A 15,892-nucleotide genomic window follows, 5' to 3' on the forward strand; every position below is an offset into this window, starting at 1 on the left:
CTTCTTCAGTTTGAGATGTTGGCTTTGAGAAAGCTGGTCTTACCACGAAGATCCTGACAATCCAGCAATATACGTAGAACAGTCCAAAATTCCGGACTCTTCAAGTGCAACCATTGCCCCTGAAAATCCACAAGCGGCCCTGTATCCACCTCCAGATCCCATAATAGCAATAACTGGCACCTGTAAGCGTAATTGTAAGGCAATGCAATTAGTACTTTCCGAAGATATTAGTCAATTTACATGTTACAACAGTAGAGTTTCTTATCATTTTACAAATGAAGTGAGCATTACTGAGCTAGCCTTTTTCAAAGTAATGGATTATACATTCAGTAAATAAAAGTGATTTATATACATCTTAGGGGTCCAGAATTTTGTTTGAAATGAGAGTTTTTCCTCCATAATAACAGCATCAAAAACTATTATGATACCTCTTTGAAAATCTCAGTGCATGGCATCTAGGAGCTGACGTATTACCTGTCTACTTTTTTTAGGTGTCTTTTTTCCTAGGTTAAGCTTCGACATATTTTTCTTCACAATTTTAACTCTTTTATTTTGAAACTGCTTCTCCTCAGTACAAATATCTCGACTGATGCGCAAATCCATGGCGTTACTGAAAAATATACAGCATAGCTTGCGAAAATCGAAGCATACTTAATGCAGTGAGGTTAGCGTTGCTCTAACTTTTTCTAACATATTTTCTTTATGTGTTATGGTTAGTGTGTTTCACAGAAATTAACTTAAAGTGATTTGAGACTATGCAAATGTCTCAATATAGGATATTATGTAAATCTATGAAAAAACACGAAGTTAGGTTGGGAGATTTCAGCATTCAGCTATGATAATGCCTTCGTTTGGCGATTCGCTACTAACCTTGTCGAAATAAGCACGGATATTTCTAAGACAGTTTTCTAAGAAAAAAGAAATTTGAAAAATCCTACTTAACAATACACCCAAACTCCATTTGTGGAAAGAAAAGATCACTTTGTTTTATATGTGTGAAATAATTTTCACATTAAATGTCAATGCTCGATTGGAAAACTCTTTACTTTAGGAAATCATTTAGTTCTAAGATGCACTGATTTGCGGAAAGATTTTGGCGTTATACCATAAGTTCAGCTAAGAAATGCAAAATCAAAAAATGAAATGTCGAAGACTATTCAGCATATCAATTATTTCAATAAAAAGAACACGATTCTACAGTCGTGTTACCTTGTTCAGTGTGAGTTTTTTGTTCGTACTTTCATTTAAGAGTAAAGTATCCAGCGGAATCTCTTCTTTCCCAATATTGGTATTTTGTGTAAGTTGATTGTCCTCCTTCATTGTAACTTCTAATAACAAAAAATTGCATGAACGTTAAGAATTTTTTTTTGATAAATAATTCAGGCAGTCAGTTCTGGAAAAAGCTGCTCTTCCAAACAGGTAATTGAAATGCTGTTAAATGTACTTCAAAACAATTACAAAACCAAATTAATTTAACATGCACGGCTCTTAGGATCCGCTTTTGTGTGGAGAGTTTAATATTTTTTATTTTTGAAAGCTTACTGATAATGCAAGTCTTGTATGTATATGATTAACATAAATTTAACTTAACTTGACTTACAAATCATAACATGATAAAGAATTAAAATTAAAATAAGAAAAATTCATTGCAAAAGCTAAGGGAGACCTTTCACTTTAAAGCATGACCGCCATTATAACAAAGATGGTAACTAATGTTATTTTTGAGGTCACAAAACGGGAATTTGTCTGTTGTTTGATTAAAATTGGATGTTTTTGAGCATACACGACACAAAATGAAACACCTGTGTGTAATGCGACAAAATAGCTTTGCTTTTGAGGAGATTATGAGTAAAATACTTTTTGGCTCTCGTCCTAATTTTTTAATTTCATGGTGAAGCAAATGATCACCGACTTTGAGCTCCAGAAATGCACAAAGATCAAATTTTAACAGGTATAAAATATATTGCCAACATGTTTAAAATCTTCTAAACTACTTGCGCAGCCCAACTGCTAAAACATGACATAGCTACATGCATTGTAAAACCTCCATGACAAAAAATCTCTAGTAATAAGTAGTAATAATCAAGCAATTTCACTCACACATCTAAAATAGCAAGCAGCCTTAATGCGCAAATCTTACTAAAAAACAAAATATGAAATCTATGGCTGAAAATTTTTTAGCTATTAATGAAAAATGCCATTTATGTCTGACGCAGTTCGCGAATCATACATGACGTACTTAAAATGCCTATATCAAGGTCAGCAAATAACTGATTAAATGGATTTAATCATGTTATTTGCTGACCTTGATATAGGCAATCATTAAATGGATTTTATGAACATTTAAAATACATTTTATATGACGAAAGTTTTAGTCCAATTGCTTTTGGGGATAGAAGTGGTTAACTCTGCGCCGGAAGTGACGTACATATTAGTAAACATGCACTGGATATAAAACTTTCATGATACGTATAGGTTTATAGTAAACAATAAACATTTAAAAAGAAAAACCATTCCGACGCTATTTCTCACTAAAATTCTATAATATCATGAAGTTTTTATACTCTGCGAAACGAGAAACGATGATACAAAAACAGTTTTCCTTTACCCAAGGTATTTTCTCTGTCTGGATTCAAATGAAATGTAAAAGTTTCATTCCATACAGGATCAACCTCGTATTTCTTCATAGTTGTGTGTTGTTTTCCATTAGGACTCGAGCGAACTCTTAGCTTCACATATAATTTCAACTTTTCACCTGTAAATAAATTTTTTTAATTTTTACATTAAACATTCGTCGTATGCATATGCTTAAATTATGCTAGCAATAGGTAATCACTAGCTGTATGTAAGCCATTGCCTGCCATCGTGGGTCGAAAACGGCGTATTGCAGAAAAGCTTTAACTCTGCTAATGATATAACATGGCATTAGGTATGGTGCCAACGACAAATGACAAATACTGCTAAAGGATTTTAACTACTGCATGAAAGACTTTCTTTCACAAAATGCGATAGGTTTGACATTTGTCAGCTTTCTTAGTTCACCAAAAATCAATAAAATGCCAGTATAGATAAGTTTAGATTTTGTTATTGTTTCACCTTTCCCAAGTCGCAAACCAGTTTGTACTCCACTTGCTTTGATAACGGTCACCGTCAACACCTTGACTTCTTCCTGTTCGAACTAGAAAATAAATGATGGAACTTTGCTGTTTTGGCTCTAAGAAGGCATTATACTTAGTGAGTAGTAGTTGTAAAAAGATTCAGCAAAAGTTATTATAACTTGAGAATTTTTTATTGGTTTCGCTAAATTTCAATTTTTATAACTGCTATCCCAAACGACTCAGCTGCCCCATTGGCCAATATTCTTTTTAAAACTTTTGTTGTGGGCATATTAATTGTTTACGTAGCAGCATGCTTAGTTATTTTAGAAGATTTACGCGAAAATACAACTAAAGACCATCACCTCCATTTGATCCATGATTCCTTCAGCGTTTTATGAGCTTTCCCTATGAAAGATTCACAAAAATTTCATACAAGAAAAAACGAAGAAATCGAATTATATAATCTATAACTAGGTTCACTTGGAGGTAGTGAATGCAGCAATTCTAAATTGAGTGCAAATCAGAGCCCCCTAGTGACTGGCGTAAGTACCAACACTCTATAGATAAATTGTTTAAAGAAAATGAAGTTTTATGGCACATTGGATATTGTTTTATTATTCATCAAAGTGATTGATTCACGTAAGTGACTCTCAAGTATTCATGACAAAGGAGCCTTGTTTGGCAAAGGAGCATTCTTTGACGTGAGGACGATAGCCAATGTGAATAGATGCCAGATATGATGTTCCTGTATTTTGGACGGTTGTGTTTTATCCACATAAAACACATATAATCTTGATCATTCTCGTTATTAGGAAAACACACTTTATCGTTGAGCTTTAAAATCGTCTACATATGTATGCTAAAGTTTGTGGGATTTACTAAGAATGAAAAATTTATGCATACTCTCAAGTTTAATTTAAGTCCAGTTAAGATCAAGTTAAATTGATCTGTCAACAAAGTTAGCCATTCTTTCCATTTTTGTTGTTGTTTGGTTCATAGCCACCGTGAACATTAATAGTCTTTTCTTCTGATTTTCTCTCAAGTAGTTGACTGAGTAGTTGTACGTTAGCTGACTTTCTGAGTAGTTGTACGTCAACTAATTATGGCACTTGCGTAAATCATAAAATGTCAAAGTAGGGATTTCACAACGAAATTAAACCTGCGGGGGGCTGCGACATATATTTACTAAATTTACTTCGTTTTCCTTTGCCTTAAGTTTGGCTAAAATATATAAAGTTTTTGCTAACATTTCGCCCAAACATTTGCAAAAGTAAAAAGTGACAACTTATCAATTATAAGAAATAACAAAATTTAGTATCAGCTACTGTCATTTAGTTTACATGAAGTTTCCGATTTTTTTGTGCTTCATCTAAAGTTCAAGAAACTTGAGCGTTGTTACAATGTTCCATGTTTGTTTGTTATCAAGGCATACGATAGTAACGATACAGTCAGTATTTCATGTATCTACAGTGACAATTGACGCAATAATTTTCATCAATCCGATCACAATTATCAATCATGCAGCAAATATTTGAATATCAAGCATACCGTTATGAGATAGATAGCAAAAAGTTGTCGAAAATTTCTATGAAGCGAAATTCTATACGTTAATACTTTTTGTGAGAATTTTGACGGACAAACTTCCAAGTTCCAATCGCAATTTCGAAACCGATCAGAATGCACAACAATCTTCTCAACAATGATGATCAACAATATTGTGCTTGCTTAATATTCGCCATACTGCGAGGTTGTTCTGCTGTCGCGCACAAGAAAAAAAGCATCCATTGTGCTTTTGATAATTTCAGTCACGTCTCCAGACATATTATTAAAAATAGTGAATGTTATTTACTTATAGCTGAAAGCAATTGTAAAGGAAATTTACTAGTTAGTTATATATCTTTTAGACGAAGCTATTAATAACTTCAAGAACCGTCTAGCGTAATTAAAATTACTGTCATTCTCAAAGATAAAGCCATTCTTAGGGGCTGAATACATCATTTACGTGGAGTGATCTCGGCATGGGCTGAAATTTCAGCACAGCCAGCTGAAACCGGGCTGAAATTTCAGGCCTGTCTGAGTTACAACCCGGGCTGGAATTTTTCTCATGTTATTGATGTAAAGTGAAACTTAGCACGGGCTGAAATCATCCCACGAAATCAGCCACGTAATTACAATCACCTGTCATGCAAGGTCATAACATACGTTTTTAATGACAATAATGAATGTTCTTACTTGAAGCTGCAAGGAATCTTATTAGAAATTAACTAGCTAGGTATATATTTATTCCTAAACTATTTAGGAATCATTAAAACCACCCAGAGTTTTAACGATTCCTAAATCAGTAGGGAACAACGGCATATATGAGTATTAACGTTCGAGTTACGTCTCTGAAACTACCGTCACTCGCAAAGATAAAAGACAAATTACATGTAAACGTATCTAACAACATGAATGCAACCTTAATAGCAACAAGGAGCAAACCCAATTTCTCGGGCTGTCGATCAAACGTCAATAAAATATCGTTTACGTATTAAGAAGCACAGCTAAATGAAAATGACATTGATAATTTAATTTCACTTTGTCTGAACTTATATCGTTTCAAATTTGCTCTTATTTTTCGACCTTCTAATATAGTGCTAATTGCTATACGTGAATGAATGACAAACACTCTGTTCTATAAAAGGAAAGGAAAGGTATTATATTGTCTTTCAATATTTTGAAATCAATACAATAATATGTCAACAATGTCAAATGCAGAAGAATTTTTATCTTAATAAAGTTGAGGGCTCTATACTCAACTTGGGCAAACGGAGTTAAAAGTTTTTATGACAATAAACATACACTCAACATAAATAAATAATTTTCACAGCCACGTAATTTCCACAAAGTTAGCCATTCTTTCCAGTTTTGTTGCTGTTTGGTTCATCGCCACCGTGAACATTAATAGTCTTTTGTTCTGATTTTGTCACAGAGTAGTTGTATGTCAACTAATTATTGCACTTGCGTAAATCATAAAATGTCAAAGTGGGGATTTCACAACGAAATTAAACTTGCGGGGGGCTGCGACATATATTTACTAAATTTACTTCGTTTTACTTTGCCTTTAGCTTGGCTTAAGTATATAAGGTTTTTGCTAACATTTGGTCCAAACGTTTGCAAAAGTAAAAAGTGACAACTTGTCAATTATAAGAAATAACAAAATTTAGTATCAGCTACTGTCATTTAGTTTACAAAAAGTTTCCGATTTTTTTGTGCTTCATCTAAAGTTCAAGAAACTTGAGCGTTGTTACAATGTTCCATGTTTGTTTGTTATCAAGGCATACGATAGTAACGATACAGTCAGTATTTCATACTTCTACAGTGACAATTGACGCAATAATTTTCATCAATCCGATCACAATTATCAATCATGCAGCAAATATTTGAATATCAAGCATACCGTTATGAGATAGATAGCAAAAAGTTGTCGAAAATTTCTATGAAGCCAAATTCTATACGTTCATACTTTTTGGGAGAATATTGACGGACAAACTTCCAAGTTCCAATCGCAATTTCGACACTGATCAGAATGCACAACAATCTTCTCAACAATGATGATCAACAATAGTGTGTTTGCTTAATATTCAAAATATTGCGAGGTTGTTCTGCTGTCACGCACAAGAAACAAAAGCATCCATTGTGCTTTTGATAATTTCAGTCACGTCTCCAGACATATTATTAAAAATAGTGAATGTTTTTTATTTATAGCTGTAAGCAATTGTAAAGGAAAATAACTTATTAGTTATATATCTTTTAGACGAAGCTAGTAATAATTTAAAGAACCGTCTAGCGTAATTAAAATTACTGTCATTCGCAAAGATAAAGCCATTCTTTGGGGCTGAATACATCATTTACTTGGAGTGATCTCGGCATGGGCTGAAATTTCAGCACAGCCAGCTGAAACCGGGCTGAAATTTCAGGCCTGTCTGTTGGGGTCTGCATACTCAACTTGCGCAAACAGAGTTAAAAGTTTTTATGACAATGAACATACACTCAACATAAATAAATAATTTTACATCGATTTGTGTAAAACCGTAAAGTATAAGTTTGTAAACTATTCTTCTTGCTTATTTCACTGTCTAACAAATACGATTGCGAAATTTCAAATTAATTACTCAAAGTAATTTCATGTATGAAAAGAATTCTTTGTCCTCTACTTCATAGTTCAGTACAAGTTGAATAGTGTCGGATGAAACAAATGTCTATGTGGTGAACTGAAAATGAAATCTTAGCTACGATGTTTGTCAGTCTAGTACCTATAGTACTGTAGTACGTGAGATTTGAATACATTAATCGATTCTGACTCATGATTCATAATGCGTTTGTATTGTAGGGAAAAAAATTGCACAGTAAGAACAAGCGTCTTCGCGTGCTCTTTCAGCTTAGGTCACGTCTACAGTATGAAAACGGTCATCACATCATTTCTATCATTTCTATTTCTTCATTACTTTTCTGCAGGAAAATATTTTTTTTATTTTGAGAAATTTTAGCAGTTATATATGGCATGGTTATAAAATATTGGCACTGAACAAATAAATTTTATGTTGTATTTCAGCTGAATTCATTGACAGGGGCGGCGGACAGGGGATAAGGTGGCTGCAGCCTCCCCAAAACACCCCACTGAAAGAGCTACTTTCTTCAAAATTTGTCCCGAAATATATGTTAATGTTTGACAAAGGAAAATCATCGGCATAGACGGACTCTTAAATACTGACAGCCCTTTTGAAAGCTTGTTTCTCCTATAGACTTTCATTTACTTGAAAATCGCACCGAATTTGTTATTAGAACATGGCGTAAATGCAAAGGCGAAATGGCGCAGTCTAAAATAAAAACTTTTTCACTAGTCTGAGACGGAAGCAAGAAAAGCTAAAAATGATATTATTTGTGACTTCGACAATTACAACTACAAAGGTGAAAATACCCTCCCCCCTACCGGGGCATTTTTTGTTATTCACCCCTCCCCTTCCCCCTCCCCCAATGCAAAACGCCTTCCGCCGCCACTGTTCATTGACGACCAATAAATAAAATAACGTGCATTGTAGACGAGTTTCTCATATCAATGAACAATTATATATATCTTACTAAATCAAGGAGAAGCTAACACCATGTGTAGTACTTATGAATTCATTTAGTTACTTAAATACAAATGTTGATTTGTATTTGACATTTATCCATTTAATTCTTGAAAATTGAGATGTATCAATTGTACACACTTAAAAGTGAAAAAATAAAAACACCTTTCAAGATTTTTTACTGAAAAAAGCACTGCTGAGGTCTGCAAGAGTCGAGACAATTTGATATTACATGGCTGTTGTCGCCTTCAATCAATATACTTGCCTTTAGAAACGTCGGTTTTGTAGCGATTGTCTTGAAATCCACTGCGCATGACATTTACGTACATGCATTTACATAAATTCTTTCACAATAATCGAGCTTAAGGATTTTAACTAACGTGTAATACTGCCAAAGAGAATGGAAAACGCTTTTTTAATTAAACATTGAATATCATAACGTTATTTGATATTCGATCAGTCATTGACCTTTGTTCAAATTTATGCAGCTGTCATCGAATGAACAGCGTGAAAAAGAATTAGATATCATGGAAACAAGCTCCTTTCTCTGAAGAACATGCATACTTCAGTTAAAATAAAAATATTTCTTTTAAAATTGCATGTTTATTTTTTAAGATGACTTCATCACATTATGATTAATGATTGACGGTGCAAATCTTGTTACCAGAGCCGAAAAGACCGTCCACACCCCCCTAAAAACCAACCGAAGTAGTGCACTTCTAAAAAGCGCGACAGCATAATGCTCGCTATGTACTATCACTTCACGTAATAAAGTGTAAATGGACATTCAAATCTGCACATATAGTTGGTTCAACGCCATGATCTCACAATTCTACAAATCTGTCACGCACCGTTTTCAAAGAGAATGAAAAACGTTTTTTTGATTAAACATTGAACATCATAACGTTATTTGACATTCGAGCAGTCATTGACCTTTGTTCAAATTAATGCTGCTGTCATCGAATGAACAGCGTGAAAAAGAATTAGATATCATGGAAACAAGCTCCTTTCTCTGAAGAACATGCATACTTCAGTTAAGTTTTTGTCCGGACAATTTCAAGAATACCGCTACAGTTTGTCATTTGTATAGAGTATTATTGATGATTTGAGTAACATAAGTAAGCATGAGACAATTTTTTACATTTGCTTGATCAACAAACGATTTTGTTTATTACAAATTGGGTCTTTCATCTCTGTAGCTTTTTTAACCAAAGCGTTTCTCGCATACTCACATATCATCACGTGACTAACTTTTCAGCCTACGTCATTTTAGGGAGTATTGAGAAAACGAAACATGAAACGTAGCACCTTATTTAACTCACAATGTCATTCCAAATTGACTGCTTTTCACAAACCTCGAAGATATGAAATCGAAGCAGGCAATCTAAAATAAAAAATTCATATTCATTTTATATTACAGAAAGACGAGCTGACGAAGACATAAATCTTTAAACTAACAATTCACAATATAAAATGCACAACTGATAGAAATAAAAGAACACTTATACGTATTTTTCACTGCTTTGTTGAATAGTTGGGTAAGTCATACGGCAATGCCAACAGTTACAAATTAATCGCCGTGACCACGTGATAATAGGATAGTGCAGTTAATTATTTCAACTTTTGGTTTCCTTATCATATTATCATATTTTGATAAAATATACAAAAAAGCCTGCGGAAGATTGAAATTATTATAAAGAATTAGACCTTTTCTCAACCTGTCGGTAACAAAAGCGATTTACAAAGGGATGATAAACCCATTTTTAACATACTGTGGCATTTTGTATTTGAATATCAATATGTCTCGAAAGGAGAAACTTTCATCTTTTCATGATCGTGCTATGAATATCATTGCATTTAATACTACTCAAGATGATGTAAATATAAAGAAACCTATGTCTGTCAATGAAGCAAAGGCGTGCAGATTTGTACGAAGAAATATGGATGGAAATGTATGTTTGAATTTTGCAACCTATTTCGTAAAACGTGATCACAATGTGGAAAGCAGAAACAATGGATATCAACTGCAACTTCCAAAAATTCGACTGGAATATAGTAGAAGCTCCTTTTATTATAGGAGAGCTACACAACGACCTTTCTTTACAAATTCGCAAAACTGAAAATTTTTATCATTTTAACAGACTTTACAAAATAATTTCTAACTAGTTAAATTTTATATTTTCTTTTTTTGAGTTCTAAATTTCTTTAAATTTTCTTTTAAAACTTGTATATTTTGATTATTTAGTTAAAAAAATTTTTATTCAGCAGGACTCACATTGAGGACAGATTTTTAATATTTTACAAATATCTGAAGTGACTATCTTGTGAAAATATTCGCTAAATAAATAAATAAATAAAATATATGCTTCCTTACATAAATATTTGTTATAAATAATTGCTGTAGAGAGGCCCGACTATCTTAATTTTGATCATTAGACATGAAAATTTTAAACACCGTGATGTTCAAACTTATAGATTTAACAAGTCAAACTCAGACTAGTTAATTGATAAAATTAACAGACAATGTAAAAATAAAAGTAACTTTACCATGCAATAATCTAGATGATTCTTTGCCTTTTAAAACATCACGTCGAGTCAACAATATTTTTGTTATCTACAATAGAAAGAGCAAAACAAATTGACGCTGACTAAAAGCCACATCGAAAAATCTGTTATTTTGTAGCATATTAAAAAGTTCTTCCCTAATGCTTCATGAATCATGATAAAATAATCAATCACCAGGGGCCGCGGAGAAGGGGTGGGGGCAAGGGGGCAATTGCCCCCATTTTTTCCCTAATCTCTCGTTTTGCAAAATGTTAAAGTATAAAAATCCGCTTTAACAAATACTTACATTTGATAAGTATGGATGTTTAGAAGTATTTTATGTCTCATGTATGTTCCACTTTCCTTTTTAACTTGACGTTAGATTGATCAATTATAGCACGTTTAGACTGAATGCTGGAGTACGATATCCTGGTTCGGGCAAAAATCTGCTGGTCCTTCAAAACACGTAGTATCCACTAGCTTTGTCTATTTATAATTTCATGTTTTTCATTGTAAACAAGTTTTAAAACCACGTGCTCAATACGTGCCTCTCTGTACACGTTACTAAAGTGTCGACGTTCACATTGGTGCCCTTGCCCGAGCACCGTACTTACGTACTATCTCTTTTCCTGATGACAGACCTGGGCACTTATACACGGGCACCATCAAAATGTTGTGTTCATACTGGTGCCCGTGCCTGAGCACCGTGCCAGGATCTCAGACTGAACGCACTATAATAAACTTTACAAACGAAATCAAACAAATTTTGTATATCAAACGATTCCCGATAAAACTGTTAAAAACAACTTCCTAACAACAATCCGATTGTGCGACCTTCTTTTGTCCCCTCACTTTTCAAACCTCTCCGCGCCCCCCTGATTATTAGCTAAATCGGTCGGACAGAGCAGAATGCATGACACCGAATGCGATCACCAAAACTGCCGTTGAAGCTTTACAAGTCTTTGTCTTTATGTACCTTTTCTATCTTTCCTTTCCAGAAAGGTTTGGACAACATAGACACAAAACTGAAAGGGAACAGGCTTTGCAATAAGGCGAACCATTTCTCACAACTTTGACAGAAAAGGCGACCATCTTCATGTAAGGAGAGGGTAATATTTAAAACATCATCTTCAGTAGAAACGATGGAAAGCGCAGACAGAATACTCAAGATAGAGTCGCTAATTTCCTGAAAAAGTCAGAATACACAAGACAGATGATTACCTATAAAAGTGAATGAGTATACAGGTTTGATAAGAAAACTGAACAGTAAGGAAAATGTCCACAAAAAGATTAGCGAGGACTTAAGATCTGCAAAAAACTTAGGTGGAATAAGTAATTCGACTTCAAAGCTATTAAAAAAATCTTCTCGGAAGACTATTCTCAATCATAAAACATTTAGTATTTGCAAAAATATTACAACTACCTATTCCACCAACTGTCTTTTCGGACCTTGCAAGCTGATCACTGTAGAAGCGTTTTCCTATTGGTTCAATTTTTTTTATACACCCTGTAGAAGGCAACCAATTAACAAAACAAATGACATTATTTTATATAGGACAACAGCCATTGGTCGGATGAAATGCTCAACATCCGTTCGCTAAAGAACATTTATACAGATTCCAAAAACAAGTATGGAGATTTTTTGTATGTATGAAAACATGTACGAACCAGTTCTTTTATAAAAGACCACAAAATGTGGCTGAAGTGCAAACAAAAAAACGATGACAGAAAAAGCATCAAATCATACCGGATCGTCAGAACTGGTAGTCTCCAGTTTGGCCAAACAGTACAAGACCAATTCCTCAGTGACGTCATTTTTCATTTGACGTCGAGACAGACAGGACATAATAGCAAGGATTACACGAGGATCGCCTACATTTAATTAGTGATTGACATGCTTTTACGAGTACAAAACTACAAAGAGTAAATACAACAATGTCAACAGTTGTAAAAACACACAGATTGTAACAATTTGAAAAACTTGCAAAGTGCGTTTAATAAGGAATAAATAATTTCAACGTAAATCTATAGAGTTATTACTGGATCAGATATAAAGCAAAATTCATATTTGCTGTTGCATATGCGAGGAATAGACCCTTTAAAAAACGTTTGCCGCTGTACAATATTATATTATTTTATATAAAGTTCGATATTATTCATTAAGTTTGATGTTAATCTTGTTATATTGTAAAGCAAATCTGCATTTAGCAAAGTATTCCAAGCGTCATTGGCATAGAAACCAAACGTTATATTGTGGACAGCCTTACCTGTAGCAATAAAAAGATGAAACAAAGGTTTCACATATTCAGACGTAGAAGCTACATTCTTCGAGATCAGCTCTCTTCTTATCAAAGCACTTTTTATATCCGTCTCCTAAAATTTTAAATATTTACACATCACTAAGAAACGCTACATTTTTTTGCATAGAACCCTAACGATGAGGATAGAAAATTAGAAGTCAAAGGAGAAAAATGTATGACCTTCGTTAACATAAAAAGGAAATTCAAACAATTTCTTAAAACCGCGTCTACTAACCACAGTGGGCTCCAACAAATCACCAATTTCTTCTTTTTTAAAATGCCAGATACAATCTGCCAATTTGGGTATCAAAACCTAAAACATACAACAGACATTAGGAAAACTTAATTTATTCTAAAGTAATAATTACGAAAAATAGATCAGTTGACAACAGCTAGTCAATAAGGCAAATTCTCTTAAGAAAAGCTAAGTTAAGTAATTAACTTTATTCGAAAAACATACAACAAAGATTTAGTGCAATGATAAAATGGATAAAAACTAAAAGAAAACCTGGAAATATATGCCAATGCACAAAGTGCCGATAAAATACACAGACAGAACATTTGTATTATCTTTTTACCGACATATTTATATACAGCAAGTGAAAAATCAACATTTCAAGTTTGAATTCTACATTAAAAAGTTAAAACAACATTTTTCTTTCAGAGAAAGTCTAGAAGATTTACTTACACACAAACATGTATTTAAAAATGTTATGATTATTGTTATCAGTTGATTGTTTTGAACAACATGAAGTATCATATGTTTTTTAAACAAAATTCTGTATCATATACCTTGAGGTCTCCCGGGAAAGATTCATAAATTCTTTTTACACCATCTTTGACAGCCAAACAAACAATGGAACTTTCTTTCACTATAGTTTGTAGAATGCCATGATACCCAACTAAAACGGCCTCAGCAACATTCAAGTCAATCTAAGTTGGAAAGAATAAATCCAAAAAAAGCTCGATGTTGTAACACGTTAAACTCTAAACTTTAAATGACTTAAATAACTTGTTTTGTATTTTGTTATTACACAAAAAAAAATTTAAATTATCTATAAAAACTAAAATTAATAAATTACAGGTTTTTTTTTAAATAATTAATGTCTGTTACATTTATTTATTTATAGGCAGACTTTTGTGGCTTTATCATTGCATAAAATCAAAATCCACTCACTAAAAACAGCCCCAACAATTCATTAAAGAAACAAGCCCAACAGCCTCCATCCAATACCAGGAAAATTCTTAGTAACCACCAACATTTAAGTAAAATAAAAATATACAACTGAAAACCTGTTCTTGGAGGAAGTATTTCATTCCTATTTCCACAATATCCTTCAATTTGTATGTTGACAAAACGCCAGCCAGTTGATGTAAGTTTGAAAACAAAAAAACTTTGCATTCAGCCTGAAAACGAAAAATTGACATTTAGGGATAATATTTTAACTGCATCAATTCTTAAAACAGATTTAAAGATTTTTTCAAAGAGGCAATACCGTAAAGTTTGAAACAACAAAAGAATTTAGCCAAGAAGACAGAAAACTTGTCATCGCTGGAGCTGATTTTGATTCTAACGCCAGTTTCAAAACGTGTATGGATGAACCTGTGATTGAGATAAATTAAAGAATTACAGGGCGATAGAAAAAAGTTGACTTTCTGGAGTGCAGTGAAGAATTTCTAAAAGTGATTAATGTAGACATACGTAACCTAGAGAAGTTAATAATATGTTATTAAGAAATGAAAACAATAGTAAATGCAGCACGAGCTTTAAATGATTAAGAAAATGCCACTTCATAGAGCACTAGATTGTTTGTGGTCAATGTTTGACAGCGTCTTCGAAAAGAAGTAGGTTAATGTACCACCAGTGCTGAAGACAGCCTGATCTTTTACCAAATAATTTTTCACCAAAATAATTAATCATGTGTTTAGGAAATGTATTTCGTTCATTGTGTTTCTAGCAATTGAGCACAAAAATATTTGTTCTGTAAATTTTTCACCAAAATAATTATTCATGTCTTTTGAAAATGTATTTCATTCATTGTGTTTCGAACAATTCAGCACAAAAATATTTGTTTTGTAAAGGAGTAAAAAACTGGCTGGCTTTGTTACTGCATACATTTGATTAAATACCCATGCCTACCGGTAAATTTATTTATCAGTGGTGTTAGTATTTTTTTCCAATCTAAAGGCGGAAGTGGACCGTCGGGACAATACGTCAACACACGAAGCATTAAAATTAGAGCAAGTTCTGAATCATTTCTTTCTAAATAAAGTAAAACAAACAGAATATAACGTTAACAGTCATAGCATTACAAGACATAAAAAACAGTTATCTCGGGGGAAAAAAATCAGTGTGAAGAAGAAAAAAATAAACACAATAATTCTAGAAGAGCTCTTTGGACGAAAGAGAAAAATTCTGTAACACAAGAAGCTACTAAACGTTTTGTCATAACATGAGAAACTATACGGTAAAGGAAGACTTTTTTCCAAATGTTAGTTTGGAAATTTTTTTCCGATACGAAAACAAAAAGAGTAAAGAAAGATGGATTTATTCAAATACTTGCAAACAAATAATGACCTAAGGGCAACACTGCATCAATTTTTATAGTTATAAAACTACAACAAAATAAAAGTGATAATAATTATTTTACACTTTTTAAGAGAATGCGCCGGGAAACTATTCCTTTGCTTATTATGCTGCAACGTCTGTGAAAACGACAAGATAATATTAGTTATACAACAAAAAATTACCTTCATGCTCCAGGTAAATGAACAGACGTAAAAAGTATTTTAGGGACGATTCATCGTTAAGATATTCATAGTTAGAAGGAGCTGATAA

At 33.1% G+C, this 15,892-nt stretch overlaps 2 protein-coding genes across 7 annotated transcripts in view; both read right to left on the reverse strand.

Annotated features, from left to right (window-relative positions):
• The window catches only part of LOC124454079 (cytosolic phospholipase A2-like), a 25,181-nt gene extending 16,588 nt beyond the window's left edge, over positions 1–8,593 (reverse strand). Inside the window, exons 1-8 of one of the 5 annotated variants that reach the window (XM_047004883.1) lie at positions 8,475–8,593; positions 3,461–3,503; positions 3,097–3,178; positions 2,609–2,755; positions 1,210–1,328; positions 871–908; positions 475–610; positions 44–180 (exon numbers count right to left, since the gene is read on the reverse strand). In XM_047004883.1, the coding sequence (XP_046860839.1) occupies positions 44–180; positions 475–610; positions 871–908; positions 1,210–1,328; positions 2,609–2,755; positions 3,097–3,178; positions 3,461–3,475 (674 nt within the window). In that variant the 5' untranslated portion in view covers positions 3,476–3,503; positions 8,475–8,593. Of the gene's footprint in view, positions 1–43; positions 181–474; positions 611–870; positions 909–1,209; positions 1,329–2,608; positions 2,756–3,096; positions 3,179–3,460; positions 3,504–4,001; positions 4,025–4,646; positions 4,854–6,537; positions 6,700–8,474 lie in introns of those variants that run through there. The other 4 variants (XM_047004882.1, XM_047004881.1, XM_047004884.1 and 1 more) reach the window with 4 other exon arrangements.
• A 690-nt stretch (positions 8,594–9,283) lies between these two features.
• Positions 9,284–15,892, reverse strand: part of LOC124454078 (focadhesin-like) — a 28,589-nt gene continuing 21,980 nt past the window's right edge. For both annotated transcript variants that reach the window (XM_047004879.1, XM_047004878.1), the window contains exons 37-47: positions 15,805–15,885; positions 15,194–15,316; positions 14,550–14,656; positions 14,347–14,460; positions 13,846–13,986; positions 13,289–13,366; positions 13,021–13,126; positions 12,501–12,625; positions 11,730–11,939; positions 10,757–10,823; positions 9,284–9,593 (exon numbers count right to left, since the gene is read on the reverse strand). In XM_047004879.1, the coding sequence (XP_046860835.1) occupies positions 9,523–9,593; positions 10,757–10,823; positions 11,730–11,939; positions 12,501–12,625; positions 13,021–13,126; positions 13,289–13,366; positions 13,846–13,986; positions 14,347–14,460; positions 14,550–14,656; positions 15,194–15,316; positions 15,805–15,885 (1,223 nt within the window). In that variant the 3' untranslated portion in view covers positions 9,284–9,522. The remainder of the gene's footprint in view (positions 9,594–10,756; positions 10,824–11,729; positions 11,940–12,500; positions 12,626–13,020; positions 13,127–13,288; positions 13,367–13,845; positions 13,987–14,346; positions 14,461–14,549; positions 14,657–15,193; positions 15,317–15,804; positions 15,886–15,892) is intronic.

This window comes from Xenia sp. Carnegie-2017, unplaced genomic scaffold, assembly GCF_021976095.1.
Source record: "Xenia sp. Carnegie-2017 unplaced genomic scaffold, XeniaSp_v1 HiC_scaffold_3, whole genome shotgun sequence".
In the NCBI taxonomy this organism is placed as follows: domain Eukaryota; kingdom Metazoa; phylum Cnidaria; class Anthozoa; order Malacalcyonacea; family Xeniidae; genus Xenia; species Xenia sp. Carnegie-2017.